The 18,651-nt window shown below is 64.8% G+C and overlaps 1 protein-coding gene across 2 annotated transcripts; it reads left to right on the top strand.

Moving 5' to 3' along the window:
- Positions 1 to 844: 844 nt before the first annotated feature.
- On the top strand, positions 845 to 18,408 carry BCAN (brevican). Of its 2 annotated transcripts, XM_075075111.1 has the most exons (15): positions 845 to 1,117; positions 7,039 to 7,131; positions 7,219 to 7,611; positions 7,831 to 8,005; positions 8,099 to 8,226; positions 9,192 to 9,485; positions 11,016 to 11,273; positions 12,046 to 12,234; positions 12,406 to 12,867; positions 14,962 to 15,069; positions 15,274 to 15,432; positions 16,749 to 16,831; positions 17,204 to 17,348; positions 17,578 to 17,760; positions 17,859 to 18,408. In XM_075075111.1, the coding sequence occupies exons 2-15, from the start codon at positions 7,047 to 7,049 to the stop codon at positions 17,882 to 17,884; spliced, it is 2,688 nt and encodes an 895-aa protein (XP_074931212.1). In that variant the 5' UTR covers positions 845 to 1,117; positions 7,039 to 7,046; the 3' UTR covers positions 17,885 to 18,408. The 2 variants fall into 2 exon arrangements, with proteins under 2 accessions (XP_074931212.1, XP_074931213.1); XM_075075112.1 differs by having other exon boundaries at positions 859 to 1,117; positions 12,046 to 12,867.
- Positions 18,409 to 18,651: the final 243 nt, after the last annotated feature.

Raw genomic sequence — 18,651 nt, 5'->3', positions numbered from 1 at the left:
ATTCTGCTCGGGAGCTGCAGCTTTCTGCAAACTCACCCGAGCAATTATCTGGCAGGCTCCACACCGGCCCCCCCGGGCAGAGGATGCTCCACGCCAGAGAAAGTTTGAGCAAGCTGGTTAAAAAAAGCCCTGATGCCAATTTGTGGGTGCTGTCCTTCTCCCAAGTGGCTTGGGTCTGCAAATGAGGGTCCCCAACAGCACCCCGGATCCCAGAGGGTGCCCAGGGAATCCCAGGGGGTGCCCAGTGCACCCAGCTCCCAACACGTTCCTCCAGGAGCAATCTGCGAGCCATCAAACCTAAAGATGCATTAATCATCCTGGGTCCCTGCGACACGGATGCAGGCGGGTAAACTGAGGTACGGCACGTGTTCTCCGTGGGACTGAGCTCGGCTACGAGTGCCGTGAAGCCCCTGGGTCCCTCCAGCCCCCCGGACGGTGCCTCCACCCACGTGGGGATCCACCAGCCTTGCTGCAAAGGGAGTTTTGCATGACAAAGCCTCCGCTGGCCACCGGGACCCCCACCCGTAACCCCCTCCCCATCCAGCTAAGGCTACCAAATATTAGAAAATAACCATCCACAGGGTGTTCCCGTATCGTGGCGGGGGGTCGTGGCGGGGGGTCCCCCTTCTCCGGCTGGGTCCGGAGGAGCCAGCGCTGGCTGCTCCTCCACTTCTGCTGCATTGGGTTAAATAACGTGCCCGGGTTGAACATCCTCCTTTCCCCACGCTCGGCATCTCGTGCTGGCTTTGCCAGCTGCCAGGAGGGAGGGAAGGGGAGGGACGAAGCGCCTGCCAACACGGTAATAATTTTTTTTTTCTTAATTAGGGGAAGGAATAAATATAAAAGGAGGAGGGAAAAGGGAAGGGAAAAAAAAAAGAGACGAGGACACGGACACACACAGAGGACTCCTCTTTTCTCGGCGCCTGCACTTATGCCTGGTGGAGCTCGTTCCCAGCTGTCCTGCCAACCTGCCGCCGACCGCTGCCTGCGCTGCCCCGGAGAGGCCGCAGCTCAGCCCCGCGGAGGGGCCCTGGGGAAGGGGACCCCCCCCCGCCGCTGCCGTTCCCCCCGCCGCGACGAAGGGCCGCCGCGGGGCTGCCGCCGCGCACCGAGCAAGGTGGGATGCGGGGAACGCGCTGGGCTCGGCCGACGGTCAACTGCGGGGCGATGCGTGGTCTGGGCAGGCAGCTGCCTGCTGCCGTACTGCGCTATTAATTTCAATATCTTGTTTCACCTCCACGCTGGTGGAAAGTAAGAGGAGAGATGATCTGGCTTAGGGATGCTGAGCTTTTCCTTGCGGGATGCAGGCACGGGGTGGGGTGGGGGGCACAGGGCATCCTCTTGCCCTGAAGCGGAGGATGCTCGAAGCTGGTGGTCCCCGTGGTCCTGCTTCAGGGAGGTTTGTCCTTGTCACCGACCCCCCCTGGGAGGACAAAATCGCTCCGCAAGTTTTTTTTAATGGATCAGCTTGTACCGGTGCTGGCTCTGCAGCGCTGGAGGCAGAGTGGGGGCTGAAGGGGGGATTTCGTGCTAAGTTGGATGGAAAAAGGACTTTGGTGCTGCCCGGCCGCTGCAGCCTGGAGCCCAGCCCTTCCCGCTGCCCGGTCAGCTTTCAGGTCAGAAGGTGTTGGGGGTAAGAGGGGTTTTGAGGGCTGGTTTCAGCAGCTGCTGCCATGGGACCCTTCTTTTGGGAGATCTGTTGGGGGGTTCAGCATGGATCTGGGGTGTCCCGTCATGGGGGAGCCCACCCTGGTGGTCCCACAGAGCCTCCAGGCGGGTCCTTGCCCCAGGGAGGCTGCAGTCAGGGTAGCAGTGGAAAGGGAAACTGAGGCACGGAGCTGGGCAGGGGCTTGCACAGAGACCCAGGGGTTCGGCTCCCTCCTCCTCTGCCCGGCCATGTCGCTGCTCTCCATGGGGAGGTTTTCAGGGGCAAAGCTGCACCCAGAGGTGCCTTGGGTTTGGGGTGGCTGCAGGGCACCGCTGGAGCTCCCCGTCCTCCCCCAGCTCTGCCCACGGTCCCAGTGGCAGGGACAGGAGGGGCTGGTGGAAAACAGAAACGTTTTGCAGGATTGACATGGCTTTTCCCCACCGAGCAGCCCCAGCGTGAACCCCAGGTCCCTCGTGGGGTTCCCTGGGCTGGGGTAGTTTGCTGCAAACCCCTTCCCCTCCTGCATTTTGTCCCTGGGATGAAGGGGCTGCCCTTGAGCATCCCCTCCAGGGACCGCTTTTGGCCAAAGCCGCCTTCTCTCCCATCACGCTGACTTCTCCCGTCTCAGTCCATCCCAGAACCTGTTGCTCTTCCTTTCGGCTGCTGGAGGGGTGGGAATAACTCCCTCTGCCCCAGCCCGGAGCCTTTTCCAGCTGGTGGGTGGGTGCACGGCAGTGAGAGGGTGGTGGGGATGCTTTAGGGCTGCTTTTCAAGGGGTGCATTTAGACTGGGGAAACTGGGAGCCCAGGTCCTTCCCCAGGGCACCGTGATCTTGAGCTGGGAGCGAGGAGCTGCATGTCCTCTGGTGAGCATGGAGAGGGGCCGGGGAGCCCTGGAGTAGCAGGCACCACTGAGTGGCAGTGCCGAAATCTGGGGACCCCCCCCCCAATCCTCCACCTCTTTTCTCCTGCCCCACCTTGTGCCTCAGTTTCCCCATCAGAGCCTCAGAGCTGGGAAAGGCGGGGATGGGGGTGCAAACCTTCACATGTGGGGGTCCCTGTGGTGCCTGCTCCGACCTCCACCCCTCTGTGAGGGACTGTATCTCTGCAGAGACCCTCCCGGGCCCCCCCCAGTTCCCTCTGCTACGGGGGGCACATCCCTGCATCCCAGCCCTGCAACAAGGAGCCCCTTTCTCTCTGCTGGGATGGGGGGGCTGAGTGGTTCTGGCAGCCGGAGGGACCCCCCATTCTCCCCACCTGCTTCCGGCCTTTTAAGCTCTGCCAGCGGCTGCTGCCAAGAGGCTGCCGGGCGCTTTCTGCTGCATCCCCTGCACAAAGTGCAGCCCTTGCGCCCCAGCCCCCTCCCAGGGGAGCTGGCTTGTCCCCCCCCCGCACTGCCCCGCACCAGGGACCCCTCCGAGCGCGGCTGCACCCCATGCACATCCAGGGGTGGGGACGGATCCTGGATGCAGGACCAGTTTGCAGCAAGGAGCCGGGGTGGGGGGGAACTGATACGGCAGCAGCCACGTGGGTGCTGGGATGGGTGCGAGCGTGGACGGGGACGTCGGTATGTCCGGCTGGCTGGGGTGGCAGCAGGGTGTCCGAAGCCCTTTGGTGGTGGGGATGGGGCTGCCCGCTTGCACCTGGAGCGGGGCCAGACTCTGCCCGTGGCTGCTGACTCATTCTGCAGCTGAGCATCCCTGGAAAGCCACCGCTCCGCTGCCTGTCCCTCCCCTCCGGCTCGCTGCGGGCTGGCAGGGCACCTTGTGAGCCGGGATGAGTAACCATCACGTGGAGGGGACAAGGGGGCTGTGGAGGAGAAAGCCCCTCTCCGGGGATGGGAAGGGATCCGGCTCTCGGCCGTCCCCTCGCAGCATCTCCTGCCTTTCACCCTGGACCACGTGCTGCAGCACCAAATCGAGCTGGTCCCGTGTTCAAGGAGCTGCCTCTGGAAGTGGGGTCAAGCTTGGAGGGAGACAGGAAGGTTGTTCCTGTCCCAAAATAGACTTCAGCTCCATTTTCCACCTGGTTTCCCACGGAAATGGAGGTTAGCCGGCTCTGCCACTTGGGTGCGTGCCTATGTCTTGGTCCCTCCCTGGCAGCTCCTGAGCTACGAGGTCTCAGAGATGATTAAGCCCCTCAAGCCGCCACCATCCCTGCCTTCTCTGAGCTTTTTGGCTGCCTTTCCCTAGTCCTGCTCCCAGCTGTTCCCCCCCTGACATGTGGGCTGAAAATTTTTCCAATTGTGGCAAATAGGAAAAAAAAAAAACAACCCAAAAATCCAACCCCAAACCCCAAACATGACGTCTGAGATTCTCTTGTCATCAGGGGACTCCAGGACCTCAGGGCATCACCCATGGGCAAGATAAAACTAGGTTTAAACCTCTCCGCATCCCATTCCCGGTGCTGGCACCCTGGTGCAGCCAGCGATGGGCACGGGAGGGGAGCAGGCACCTGCTCGGCCCAGTTTGCCCCATTCCTGCAGAGTTTTATCCCTTGAATTTCCTCCCTGGGGCTTCACGGCCGCTGCCGGCCGGTGCTCACGCCACTGCGGTGCCTTGGGAACGGGAAGAAAAGGCGCCCGTGACAAAAGCCTTCCTCACTTGGCCGCCCGGGGGGGGACAGCAGCCAGCCCCCGCACTGGAGCCCAGCCATGGCTGCTGAGCAGGAGGGTTTTGTCTCTCGCTCCAGAGCTGTGGGGCTGAATTCAAATGATCCAGCCAGAGCAGAGAAAGCCCCTGGCTTGGCTCTGCCACCGCTGGCCAGGTCCTGGGCGATCAGGCTTTGGCTGCCTGTGCTGGGCTCCTGCTGGGAATGGAGGGGGGTCGGGGTCTGCACGTGATGGTCATTGTCCTTGGTACGTGGTGCCAGGGGCTGTATGTGCATGGTGCATGGTGCCAGGGGCTGTACATCCATGGTGCGTGGTGCCAGGGGCTGTATGTGCATGGTACGTGGTGCCAGGGGCTGTACATCCATGGTGCGTGGTGCCAGGGGCTGTACATCCATGGTGCGTGGTGCCAGGGGCTGTACATCCATGGTGCGTGGTGCCAGGGGCTGTATGTGCATGGTACGTGGTGCCAGGGGCTGTACATCCATGGTGCGTGGTGCCAGGGGCTGTACATCCATGGTACGTGGTGCCAGGGGCTGTACATCCATGGTGCGTGGTGCCAGGGGCTGTATGTGCATGGTACGTGGTGCCAGGGGCTGTACGTGCATGGTACATGGTGCCAGGGGCTGTATGTGCATGGTGTGTGGTGCCAGGGGCTGTATGTGCATGGTACGTGGTGCCAGGGGCTGTACATCCATGGTGCGTGGTGCCAGGGGCTGTATGTGCATGGTACGTGGTGCCAGGGGCTGTACGTGCATGGTACATGGTGCCAGGGGCTGTACATCCATGGTACGTGGTGCCAGGGGCTGTATGTGCATGGTGCATGGTGCCAGTGGCTGTACATCCATGGTGCATGGTGCCAGGGGCTGTACATCCATGGTACGTGGTGCCAGGGGCTGTACATAGATGGTGCGTGGTGCCAGGGGCTGTACGTGCACAGTGCATGGTGCCAGGGGCTGTACATCCACGGTACGTGGTGCCAGTGGCTGTACATCCATGGTACGTGGTGCCAGGGGCTGTACGTGCATGGTACGTGGTGCCAGGGGCTGTATGTGCATGGTACGTGGTGCCAGGGGCTGTATGTGCATGGTGCATGGTGCCAGGGGCTGTATGTGCATGGTACGTGGTGCCAGGGGCTGTATGTGCATGGTGCATGGTGCCAGGGGCTGTACATGCATGGTGCATGGTGCCAGGGGCTGTATGTGCATGGTACGTGGTGCCAGGGGCTGTATGTGCATGGTGCATGGTGCCAGGGGCTGTACATGCATGGTGCATGGTGCCAGGGGCTGTATGTGCATGGTACGTGGTGCCAGGGGCTGTACATGCATGGTGCATGGTGCCAGGGGCTGTACATCCATGGTGCGTGGTGCTGGGAGCTGTGCATGCGTGGTGTGTGGTGCTGGGGGCTGTATAAACCCCCCCTCCCTGGTGCATCGGTCCATGGGTAAACTCAGGGAGCGCTATTTGCAGAGGGATGCAGGCGACGAGGACAGCCTCTTGTCAGGAGGCCCAGAGAGATCCACAGAGGTGCCAAATCCGCTTCTGTGGCCGCCGAAATCAATGCGGCACAAAGAGCTCATAAATTACAAAGCTGCTCTGAGTCTCGGGGTCACTGTGCTCCTGTCCTGGGGAATGGCGTGGTGCATCCCCGGGGAACCGCACGGTGCACCCCCAGTATGGGCAGCTGAGGAGAACCCCAGCCCCCTGAGGAGCCTCTGCGCAGGGGTGAGGGGGTATCGGGGCTGTGCTGCATCCCCAGCATCAGCTTCCTCTCTGGATGGTTGCATCTGGATGGGCGCCTCTCTAGAGGCAGTGGGCAGCCGGAGCCCCTCCGTGGCATGCCCGGCACCCCCAGCGGATCCCAGGGAGGGCCGGGGGCCGGCGATGGCAGTGCTTGCTGCTGGGTTCTCCTTTCAGCGCCGGTCCCCAGCCCGCCAGGAGAGCCCTTTGTGCCAGGCCTGGAATATAATGGTTGCTTTGGTCGGCCCTGGTTTTCCCAGCGTGTGGGGAACCTCTGGCGTGAGCTGAATGGCAAAGAGACGCCCTCTTGCTCCTTCCCTCCCCCTCCGCCCCGGTGCTTTGTGTGCCCTCGGCCCGGCAGCTCGCTGACCTCAACCCCCTCCGCACAACCCACCCCGTCGCGGCGCACACGTGCGCGAGCGCACACGCATGTGCACACCCACACGTGTGCAGGCTGCAACGCACATGCGGCAGCACGAGACCACACGTGCACACCCCGCTCGCACACTCGCCTCCCCAGCCGGGGCTCGCTGCCTCTTTCCTGCCAAACACCCGCTATTAAATAAAACCCCCTTCTGAGGTTTTTCACTGCGGCGCCTGCGAACACGCAGCCCCAGCTCTGGCATTGCCTCCCTGCCCGCCACGGCCAGGCTTTGGGCTCAGACTTTCCGTGCCGTCGGAGCCAGGCTGGGCTCTGCTGTCCCCAGGGGACCTGGCGCCGTGGGAAGGCTGGTGGGGCTGGATGGGACCCAGTGCAGCCCAGCCAATGGTCCCAGTTGCTCGTGCTCTCTCCTTCCTCCTGTTAACCAGGGCACATTTCCTCCTCTCCCCTCTCCTTTCCACCATCGAAGGGTCCAGGCTGCCCCGCGGCCGTGCCAGTGCCGGCCTCTCCCTCTGGGCCCCAATGCCACATGCATCACCCCGTCCCCACGCAGGCGGGCTGGGGTCTCCCCCTGACCTCTCCCCCTCGTGCAGGGAAAGAATATTTTTGATGCTGCTTTGAATTTTAAGCACAGCCGGTGGTTTTTCCTCCCTCCTTGCAGGGCAGAGGATGGCCTCAGCCCTCCCACTGCTGCTGCTCTGGGTGTTTGCCCCCACGGTGGTCCCGGAGGTGTTCGGCCCCGGAGATGGCACAGGTAACTCAGCTCTCTGCCCTGTGGTGGGGGTCTGGGGGGAGCACCCCGCGCCGGTCCCGCTCATGGCTCCTCTCTTCTCCCACCCAGAGGACCTCAAGGCTTTGCAGGTCTCCATCCCGCGCCACCCAGCCCTTGACGCCGTGCTGGCGGGCGACATCACCATCCCCTGCCTCATCACCTACCTCGGCCCCCAGCCCACCGCCAGCACGGCCGGGCGCCGGGCGGTCCTGGGAACCCCCCGGGTCAAGTGGACCTTCATCGCTGAGGGCAGGGAGGTGGAGATCTTGGTAGCCCGGGGGGACAGGGTGAAGGTGAACGAGGACTATCGCCTCCGCGCCTCCCTGCCCATCTTCCACCAGCGCTACACCAACGCCTCCCTGCTGCTCACCGAGCTGCGGCCCAACGACTCGGGGATCTACCGCTGCGACGTGCAGCACGGCATCGAGGACGGCCACGACATCCTCGACGTCAAAGTCAAAGGTACCTCGAGGTGGGGGGCGCTGGGATTTGGGGTGGGGGGCAGCAGACACCCAACCTGCCCAGGTGCCCTGTGCTGGCTCAGGAAACCCCTCCTGCACCCAGGTTAGATGCACCCATGTGGGTGGGGGCTGCTGCAAAGGTGCACCCGGGTTAGATGCACCCATGTGGGTGGGGGCTGCCGTAAAGCCCCTTGCCCATGCCCGTGTCCCCCCCTCGCAGGGGTGGTGTTTCACTACCGGGAGGGCTCCATGCGCTATGCCTACACCTTTGCCGAGGCACAGGACGCTTGCGACAGGATTGGCGCCCGCATCGCCACCCCCGAGCAGCTGTACGCTGCCTACCTCGGGGGCTACGAGCAGTGCGACGCCGGCTGGATCGCCGACCAGACCGTCAGGTGGGTACCGCCGCCGCCCGGGTCTCGCGCCCGTCGCCTTCCCCTTCACCCCTCCGCGAGTTGCCAGCCCTCCCCTGTGCTTTCCTGCCCCAGGTACCCCATCCACACGCCCCGCGAGGCCTGTTACGGAGACATGAACGGCTTCCCCGGGGTGAGGAACTACGGGGTGGTGGACCCGGAGGACATGTATGACGTGTACTGCTACGCCGAGGACCTCCCAGGTGCCTGCGGTGCCGCCAGCCCCATCCCACCCACCCCTGCTTTTTGCGGCCGTGCTAACTCGCCCCAATAACCCGTTGTAAACCCAAGTGAAAAAGCCCCCCCGTGAACCGCAGGCGCTGGCTCCGAAACCCCTGAGCTCTGCAAAGCTTTGGGCGCTTCGATTCACGCAAGCCCAGGGATTTTGCGCTGCTTCCCGAAGCGTTCCTGGTTGGGTTTTGTGGGGCGCGGGGCTCTCTCCCTGGAGGATGCCCAGGTTGATCTGCCCCGGGTTGGCGGCACGCCGTGGGTACCGCGCCGCGTGGTGTTTTGGGGTTCGGGCAAGCTCACGCCGCGCTTCGCATGCGCCAGGGCGTTGCACGTCCTGCAGCTCGGGCACATCCCGCCCAGGCGCGGGGGTGGCCGGTCCCTCCCTCGATGGTGCTCCCCGCCGACGGCCGCGGCTGCTGTGGGGTTGGTTGGGGTGATGCCAGGCGGGCGGCAGGGATGTGGTGCAGGTCGCCGATATGCGGGGCGTGACACGCTGGGATGGGGAGAGCGGTGCGGTCGCGGCGGCTGGCACGCGGCGTGTGGCTTCGGGCCGCCGCTCTCCAGCCCTTCTCGCCGTGAAGCCCCGCCACAGCATCAGCTGGGCTTGCGGGTCCCCTTAGAAACATCCCGTAGGCGGATTGCGCTGTGCAGGGCGCGGACTTGCTCCTCCGCAGTCCCTTTCATGGGTGTTTTAAAATCTGAGCTCCGTTTGCGAGGGCAGGTATCCCACGTGGCACAAGAGCTCCGGCCGTGCCCGAGCCACGGTTGTCGCGTGCATGTGCAGGGAGAGCGGAGGCAGGCAGGGCCCTCCACGCCGGAGGTCCCCATCTCCGAGCCAGCTCCTGGGGTCGTGCAGAGAGCGGAGGAGGCGAGGGGGCTCCCGGAGCCCATGCCCCTCTCCCCGGCTCTGACGCCCGTCTCCTTCCTCTCTTCGCAGGGGAGATCTTTTTGGAGACGGCCCTAGAGAAATTCACACTGGAGGAGGCAGCGGCACGCTGCCGGGCGCTGGGCGCCGAGCTGGCGAGCACGGGGCAGCTCTACGCGGCTTGGAGCGCGGGGCTGGACTCCTGCAGCCCCGGCTGGCTGGCCGACGGCAGCGTGCGCTACCCCATCGTCACCCCCCGGGAACGCTGCGGCGGGGCCCTGCCAGGTGTCAAAACCATCTTCCTCTTCCGCAACCAGACGGGATTCCCCGATGCCCAGAGCAGATACGATGCGTACTGCTTTCGAGGTAAAGAGGGGCACCCCCCCAGGCCCGCGGATGCTCCCGGGCGGGGACCAGCGTGAGGTTTTGGGAAGCCTCCGGGCAAGGGCGCGGGTGCCCGGTGGGTGCGGGGTGCCGGCTCCGGCCCGCCGCGTGCCGAGGCACTGGGTGCAGCGGAGCTGGGATGGATGCCCTGCAGGGTCGGGATGGCATCGGGATCCCCATGCGCTCTCTGTGCTGCGTGTCGCGATATCGCGATAGAGTAGTTTTGGAACCGTCTCATTCATGCGCATCACCCGACCGGGGTAGGATAGGGGTGCCTTGTGTGGTCTCTATATCGCGATAGGGGAGGGATAACCTGCATGGTCCCGATACTGCATGCTGATACACCGTGATAGAGGAGGGATGCTCTGCATGGTCTTAACAGTGCACGCTGATATATCGTGACAGCATAGGGATGCTCTGCGTGTCTTCAGTACTGCACACCACTATATCGTGACAGAACAGGGATGTCCTGCATGGCACCATCGGTCTGTGTGAGCTGCGTGGGGACTTCTCTGGGGGTGCTCATCCCCCAGCGGTGTGGCCAGCAGGGTCACAGCTGGCTCCCTGCAAGGCTGGTTTTGGGCGATATATATCACGATAGTTGCTAAGAAATGAGACCCGCGGGCAGTGGCGCTCCAGGAATGGCCTGCGCGCTGGCGGACGTGGCGATAAGCCGGGAGGGGACAAGCAAGGATGGAGGCTGGCAGGGATAGCAGGCACGGAGGGAGGAAGAGCCGCTCCTCCTCTCCTGATCCCACACCTCAGTGCACGGGGCCACGGGCTCTGTGCGCCCCTCGGGGCCACGGGCGCTCGCAGAGGGGGACGCTCTCTCTCGGATCACCTGGATGCCGCGCATCTCTGTGCCTCAGTTTCCCCATCTCTTGGCAGGGAACCCCATGGCTTAGGCAGGATGGACACGTCCCATGAATCGGTGACCCCTGTAACCCACTAACTGCACTCCCCGGGGTGGGGATGGGGGCGTGGAGGGGTCCCCCCGGGGTGGGGGTGCCCGTGTGCATCGAGGTTTAGGGTTCACTGGAAGGGGAGGAGGCGAAGCGGGAAGAGCCGCTGATGGGAAGGGCAGGGATGAGCAGAAAATGCTGCAAGCGTAAAACTCGGCGCTGCCTGGATGCCTGCCGAAGCCACAAGCCTTGGCCGGGCGGCTGCGGGGGCAGCTGGGCTGGAGCATGGCTCTGGGGCCAGCGCAGATGGCGTAAATCGGCATCGCCCCGGGGAAACAGGGCTCAGGATCCGGCCCCGCGGTGTGCTGCCAAGCCCCACAGCTCCCGCTGGGGCTGTCGGCCCCGCTGGCTCCGGCAGCGCCTGGGGAGGGCCTGATCCTGCCCCGCGCTGACCCCGCATAGAGGGGAAAGGGGAGGTCGAGGAGAGCTGGGTCCCCGCCGGGGTGCCAGGCTGTCCCCAGGGCTCCAGCCCCGCGCCGGAGCGAGGGCATCTCTGCCTGCCGCGGGGCCAGGATGGGGCAGTAATATCCCACTTTCTTTCTGCCCACAGAAGGGACAAACTCTTTCCCTGAGGCTGCAGGAAAATACCGAGCCAGAGAGCCCGAGGGCCTCCAGGAGATTGTTACAGTGGCAGAAAAGCTGGAGGAGCTGCAGCTGCCCAAAGCGCAAGTGGAGATTGAGTCGCGAGGGGCTATATACGCCGTCCCTTTCTTTAAGGACACTGAGCTGGAAAAGCCGAGCCCGTCCCCCGAAGACGCACTGGGGCCAGGGGCCCGGCACCCCCCGCTAGATACCTCCGTGTCCTCAGGTCACCCAACCTCTGCCTCCCCTTCCCCCACGGCCCCGGCCGTCCCCGAGGCAGGCGTCCTGCTTAGCTGTGGTGCAAAACCGGGGAGCCCGTCCCCCGCGAGGAGGAGGATGGGGTGACAGGGACAGTTGGGCAGGGCACAGCAGCCGGGCGCGAGCCGTCCCGCTGCGGCGGTGCCAGGGATGGGGTGCAGAGAGGAGCCGCAGGGACGGAGGCGCCGGGAATGCCAGGAGAGGTTGGAGGCGCCCGTGGGTGCCCGGGTCACCCCAGCCATTCCCATCCCTCCCATGGAGGGAGCACCCATGGCCGGGGGGCTGGTGTCTTGGTGTAGGGCTGTGCACAAGTCACCGGCGCGGGGACGTCTGTCCGTCCTTCCTTCGGCTGGGTGTAGCGTGCAGGCTCAGTGCCGGACCATGGTTTAGCAACGCAAAGAGCCAGAGAAGGGTGCTGGCAGCCGAAGGGAGAGGAGGCCAGGCGCAGCGGTGAGGGGCTGAGCATGGCCCCTGCCGCAGGGAAGCCTGTGTCGGGGCTGGGCTTGGCGGTGGCCGAGCCGGAGCTCGGTCTGCTGGGCTGGTTCAGAGGGGACAACGTCACACGGGCTTGGGGCCGGTTCTGTCTCCCTGAGCATCTTTGTGCCGGTGTCGCCCCCCCAGTTCTGCCCGCCGCCGGCAGGATCAGCAGCACCGGTGGGCGATGCTGGTGCCCGTGGCCCCGCGGTCTGGCTGGCTCCCTGGCACCGGTGGCTCATGCCTTTCTGCCTTGCCCTTTGCAGAGGAGGAACAGGGAGCAGCGCCGGGCAGGGATCCTGGCAGCACATCGGCAGAGAGCCCAGGTGGAGGGCAAGACCCCAGCCAGCCCATGGAGCCGGATGGAGCCACCAGCACGCAGACGCTCTCCACGGCCGCACGGGTGGGCGTAGAGGGACCCACCAGCGCCCCATCCCCAGCAGGGGCTGCAGAAGGTGACACGGAGCCTCCGGAGGGGTTTCCCCGGCCCCCCAGCCCCGCTGCCTCCACGCACCGTCCCGACTACCCGTGGAACGCCGTGGGGCGGCCAGCCCACACTGCCAGCCCCGGGGCACCCGGGCACTGGGTGACGTCGCCGACCAGTGTCGCTTCTGCCACCTCGACAGATAGCCGAGAGCCTGGTGGGACCCCCCGCCGGGGCCACGAGTCCGGCAGGGCAAGCACCCCCATCCCCACCGCTGAAGATGCCGAGCTCTCGGGAGACGTGGTCGAAAGTCCCAGGGTGTCCCCGCTGCCCCCCGCGCCCTCGCAGCCGCAGGAGGAGGGAGAGGAGCAGTCGGGGGCCCTGTGGCTCCCCTCGCCCACGTCCCCAGGGGACGGGAGCACGGTCCCTGTGGCGGAGGTGACAGCGGTCACACCGTGGCACACAGAGGTGCCTGGCGGCAGCAGCAGCATACCGGCCACAGGAGGTGAGGAGGCTGTGCCGCGACACCCAGGCACTGACCGTGGGATGCCTGCTGCACCTTCAGAAGAGGAGGAAGAGGAGGAGGAGGAGGAGGAGGAAGAGCAACCCGCTCCCTCCGTTGCAACCGTGGAGGGTTTCCTTGCAGCCGTTCCTGGAGAACCAGGTGGGACCCGCAGGGATGGCCTCACCTCTCCCCGTACCGGCAGCTCTGGGGTGGCCCCGGCGGGGACCCCGCTGGGGGACCCGGCCCCCAGCACAGCTGCCCCCCTGCCCGCACTCCCCACCGAACGGGCCAGCGTCGGGGCGGGCACCCGCTCGGCCGGGGGTCCCCGCCGCACCACCCTCGCCCTCGGGGCAGCCCTCCTGGCTGCTCTCTGGCACTAGAGAAAGCCAATACCTTTCCTTCATGCTGTGCTTCCCTCTGTCCGTCCGTCCGTCTCTCCTCTCTCTCTATCTCTCCTCCTCAGCTGGGTAAGGGAAGGTTACAGGTCTGGAGAAGCACATATTTGTCAAACAAATTGGTCCGAGCTCTGCATGCACTTAAATCTCTTCTACTTCTGTGAAGTGTTTTAATGACTGTTTCCATGAAAAAAAAAATATAAAAAGAAGGCCCCAAACCCCACTCTGACTAACAGTGATACTAATAAAGGGAATTAAAAGCTTTCTAGAACAAGCATCTCGGCTAGCTCTTCCCTTCGTCCTCGCGCCTGCTGCCTCGCTCACCGCCCGCACGCCTCTCCCACTGACGAACTAATCCCCCAGCCCCCCCCCAATCCCGCGAGCCCCCGGGAGCGGGCTGGATGGGACCCCAGTGCGAGGTGGGGTACGGCTGCTTCGCGCCCCCTGTGAGCCCCCCCCGGGGCTGGTTTACCCCGTGCTGCCCCGGGAGGAGGGACAAGGGCTGGAAGGTGCATGGTGTGAGCAGCGGGGGCTTACCCTGGAGATGCAGGGGACACTGGTGGGTGATGGGGTACAGACCCCCTCCGAGCGCACCCCCACCTCATGCAGCCCTCAATGGCCAAGCACCCCAAAGTCGCTGCAGTCCCTCCGAGGAGCACAGTGTCCCCCCCTCAGCCCCGCTCCCCCTACACGGGGGCTGAGATGGGTGAGCAGTGGGTGCGTGAACTGCCGCAGGTGGGTGTCACCCACCCAGACCCACGCCAGGGTGCTCCCAGCTCCGACCCTGCTTACAGCAGCCAAGCCCCTGTCCCATCTGCCCTCCTGGCTCCCTGCAAGGGCAGCTGCAGCGGAGGGGACCATGCGGGGTCCCTGCCCACCCCGGGTCTGGCAGTGCCCTGCTCGGTCCCGTGGCACGGAGGATGCAGGTGGCCAGACCTCGCAGGACGGCTGCCTTTGCCCTGGCAAGGAGACATGCTCAGAAAGAGTCGGCCATGTGGCTTTAGAGCCCTAAATAGCTCACCCCGCTCCATGTCTCGGTCTGCTGGCGATGAGCCGGGTGTCCCGAGTGAGCCGCTGGCACCTTGCAGGGAGGTGATGGTGTCTGGGGATGGGTGAGGGATGGCAGCATCGTCCTCCGAGCCAAGGACCATTAAACGGGCATCATTAGGCTGGAGGGTGTCAAGGACTTTCAGTCTCCGCTCCGCCGGCGCTGGCGGCAGCCCTTAATCATGCTCTTGAGACAGGGCTGGGAGCACACGATGTGCTCCAGGCGCCTTAATGACCGTAACGGGCTAGCGGGGCCGCACGGGTCAGGGACGGTGCCGGCTGAGTTATCAGCCTCGGCCAGGCTGGAGGTGACACCGGGGGGGCAGGCGCGAGGCTCACCTTGCTGCCAGGCTGAGGACGTGCGGCCAGGACATGCCGCACGCGTGTCCTTTGCGCGTCCCATCCCAAAGTGCACTCGCTGCTCCGCTCCAGGGGAAAGCGGGAGCCGGCCCCGGGCGGCAGGAGCGGGCCAGGGGCTGGCATGGCAGCGAACCCACTGGTGTGGAGGATGAGGGCATCCAGCTCACGTCCCCGTGCCCTGGGGAGAGGCCAAAGAACCAAGGCCAGCCAGCTCTTGGCCGCGGCGGCCGAGCTGAGCGCTTCCCATAAACCGAGGGCAGCGTGGGCAGACGGGACGGCTCCGGGCACGTCGCCGTGCGCCCGAGTCCTTCCCCTGCCCCAGACTTGGTGCTTGAGGTGGCCGGCTCAGGCGTCTGACTGCTGTAGGGTGCTCACTGCAGGGATGAGGCTTTAACGAGGCGCTCCCCATCTCTGAGCCCCCGCGGTGAGGAAGGCTGCGTGTGCCTTGCAGGTGGCTGCGTCCCCAACCCCTGTCTGAACGGAGGGACCTGCATGGAGGACGGCGCCCACCTCACCTGCCTGTGCCTGCCCGGCTACGGAGGCAGCAGCTGTGAAAGATGTGAGTCCCCCAGGTCCCCCCCACGACCGCGCCAGCTGGGCCCCTGCGGAGCTCCCGCTGCAGCCTCAGCTGCTGAACCAGCAGCCCAGAAGGCATAAACGTGGGGAAATCAGGTTTTGCGGTGTTTTTTTTGCTTGCTGATGAGCTGGGCTCCATCACGCTGACCCTCTCCTCTCTCCCCCCTTGATTCCCCCTGCGGCTCAGCGCTGGAGCAGTGCAGCCCCGGCTGGGACAGCTTCCAGGGAGCCTGTTACAAGCACTTCTCCACTCGGAGGAGCTGGGAGGATGCGGAGACCCAGTGCAGGCATTACGGGGGGCACCTGGCCACCATCCTGACCCCCGAAGAGCAGGACTTCATCAACAGTATGTGATGGCACGACGGAGCCCGCTGCATCCCTGACCCCGGACCTCTGCCCTGGGACCCTCAGCATCCTTCAACGCTAGGCTTCAAGTTTTAAACCTTACGCCAAAAAGCGGCCGAGAGCCAAGGCAGAGCCCTACCCCGCTGTGCCGAGGGAGGGGCAGACACGGTCTAGGGAAGTCAAAGAAAATAAAGGAAATAGCTGATGTGATGGATTGACCGGAGTGCGGTTAGATGCTCACTGGCTAGTGAGAGGTAGGGGAAGTGCGAGACACAGCAGAATCGCGGGGCTGGTGGCGGATGGATGGATGGACAGGTAGACAGATACATGGATAGATGTGAGAAAAGATGGATGGGTACGTGGATAGACATGGGAGCAGACAGATGGATGCATGATGGGCGAACAGACCAGTAGAGGTTGGCCACACACAAGTAAATTTGAAGGCAGCAGCAACCTGCCTGAAAGCAAACGTGGAGAGAAGGCAGGGGGAGGCAGAGCAGGGGCGGCAGCGGTGGGGACAGGGCAGGGAGGGAAGAGGCCTGGAGGGACGAGGAGGTGAAATAGCAAAGGGGCAGGGAGAGACCTGGCAAGGGCAGGCAGGGCCAGGCAGGGCCAGGCAGGGAGTTGCAGGAACAGGCAGGGGCAGGCAGGGAGTTGCAGGGCCAGGCAGGGGCAGGCAGGGGCAGGCAGGGCCAGGCAGGGGCAGGCAGGGGCAGGCAGGGGCAGGCAGGGCCAGGCAGGGAGCTGCAGGAACAGGCAGGGCCAGGCAGGGAGTTGCAGGGCCAGGCAGGAACAGGCAGGGCCAGGCAGGGAGCTGCAGGAACAGGCAGTGACAGGCAAGGGCAGGCAGGAACAGGCAGGGCCAGGCAGGGAGTTGCAGGGCCAGGCAGGGGGAGGCAGGGGCAGGCAGGAACAGGCAGGGCCAGGCAGGGAGTTGCAGGGCCAGGCAGGGGGAGGCAGGGGCAGGCAGGAACAGGCAGGGCCAGGCAGGGAGTTGCAGGGCCAGGCAGGGGCAGGCAGGGGCAGGCAAGGCCAGGCAGGACGCGGGGACACAGGGCTCTGCCGCCCTCTCCCGGCCAACCCCCTCCCACCGCTCCTCCGGGGGTGCAGGGGGGATCCCGCTGTGTCCCCTTCGGGGGTCCCCTTGTCCCCAAACCCCATATCCCAATTCTCCCCCCGCCACACCTCCCTGCACTTACCCCCAGACCTCCAAACTCCCCAAACTCAGCCTCCAGCTCCCTTGAGCCCCCTCCTGACAGGGGGTGCTGGGGGGACCTGGCTGTGCCACCCCCCCCAAACACCCCCCTGCCTTCCCAGATGAGTACAGGGAGTACCAGTGGATCGGCTTGAACGACCGGACCATCGAGGGGGATTTCCAGTGGTCTGATGGGAGCCCCTTGGTAAGTCGGACTGCCAGCCCTGGTGTGCCCCCCCAGGAGAAGAACCACCACCCCCACCCCCCCGGCACCTCATCATCCTTCTCCATCGGATGGGAATGTGCCCAGGGGATGGGGTCTGACCCTGGGACCAGGCTTTGGAGCTCCCCCAAGAGCCGCTTGCCTCAGCCAGGCATCCTTGGGGGTGCCGTGGGTGAGCAGACCCCAAGCTTTGGGGCCCCAAGGCCATGCCATGGGGCACAGAGGTGGCACCCCGTTTCCCACGGGTCTGTCACGGCCAGGAGGCTGCAGACGGGTGCATGCTGGTGTGGACCCCCCGCCCTTTAAAGGGTGCTCTGGGGTGCCCTGTGCACCCCGTCCTGCCTGTCCCCCCAGCTCTACGAGAACTGGCACCCCGGGCAGCCCGACAGCTACTTCCTCTCTGGGGAGAACTGCGTGGTCATCGTGTGGCACGACGAGGGGCAGTGGAGCGACGTGCCCTGCAACTACCACCTCTCTTACACCTGCAAAATGGGGTTGGGTAAGCTGTGCCTCCCCCTCCCCGCACCCCTGCCCCAGGCTGGGGGCCTGGGGCTGCACCCCGTCGTGACCCCGAAGTGGGGGTTCTCCCCCATCCCCACAGTGGGGAAATGGGTCGTGTGCGGGGACTTTCGGCGTGTTTGGGGTTTATTGGGGGGGTGTTTTGCTCCGGTTTGGGGGGTGTCCATCCATGGCTGGGTGCAATGACCCCTTGCCCCCCCTCCCTGCAGTGCAGTGCGGGCCGCCCCCCGCTGTCAGCAACGCCCGCGCCTTTGGCAAACCAAAGCAGCGCTACGAGATCGGCTCCATCACACGGTACCAGTGCCGCCGCGGCTTCGTCCAGCGCCGCTCGCCCATCATCCGCTGCCGGGAGGACGGGACGTGGGAGCCCCCCCAGCTGGTTTGCCGCCCTGGTGAGCGCGGGGCTCCCCCCAGCTCCCCCGTTCCTCCCCAACATCTGCCTTCAGGGCTTTCCCTTCACCTGGGGCTTCTTGTGTCCCCCCCCCACCAGGCCTGGCTCAGCCCCCCGATGACTGAGCCAGACCCCAGGGCAGAAGCCACCACCTCCCCGGGTCCTGGAGCCGGCGTGGATGGGGACGGCACTGGGACGCCAGCGTGGACGCCGGCATGGCACGAAACCTCACTGCTGGGTGTCTGCCTCCTTGTTTGTTTTATATCTGTACAAAGAAATCCTAATAACTAAAGATCCCCTCAAAAGGAACCAACAACGACCCAAAATGTAGCACAAGGGGTGTTTTGTTCCCGGAGTCACAACAGAGTCAAAATCAGGTGGGGGACCGTGGGCAGGTGATGGCATCGACGTGCCAGCTTCACCTCCAGCCACTTTCTCCCACCTCTGGCCCAAGGGTCCTCACCCTGTGACGCCCTTCTGGGGGGTGCCACAGGGACATCAAGCTGTGCTGCAGCTCAGCTCCCGTCCCAGGGTGCAGGGGGGCCCTTGTGCGCTTCCCAGGAAGGGCAGGAGCCGCTGCTGCAGATTCAAAGTGGGTACGCATTGCCCAGACCCCCCCTCTGTGCTTCTGTGGGTATTAAAACCAGTAAATGGAAGGCACGGAGTGGTGGCCTGGTCATTCGGGGCAGCCCTGGCACAGGGGTGGGAAAAACAGGGCTGCACAGCCCCAAAATGGGCAGCGTGGCAGCACCCACCAGCACGGTGGAACTGGAGAGCCCCCGGCACAGCCTGGGCACAGCGACATCCCCCGGGACCACAGAAACGAGGGGGCACAGCCCAAAGTGCCCCCACATCGCGGTGGCATTGGGGACTGCTCAGGGCTCGGGCTGGG

Source organism: Phalacrocorax aristotelis, chromosome 25 (assembly GCF_949628215.1).
Source record: "Phalacrocorax aristotelis chromosome 25, bGulAri2.1, whole genome shotgun sequence".
NCBI classification, from domain to species: Eukaryota; Metazoa; Chordata; class Aves; order Suliformes; family Phalacrocoracidae; genus Phalacrocorax; species Phalacrocorax aristotelis.
The sequence above is the reverse complement of the archived record's forward strand: the minus strand, read 5'-3'. Positions and strand labels throughout refer to the sequence as shown.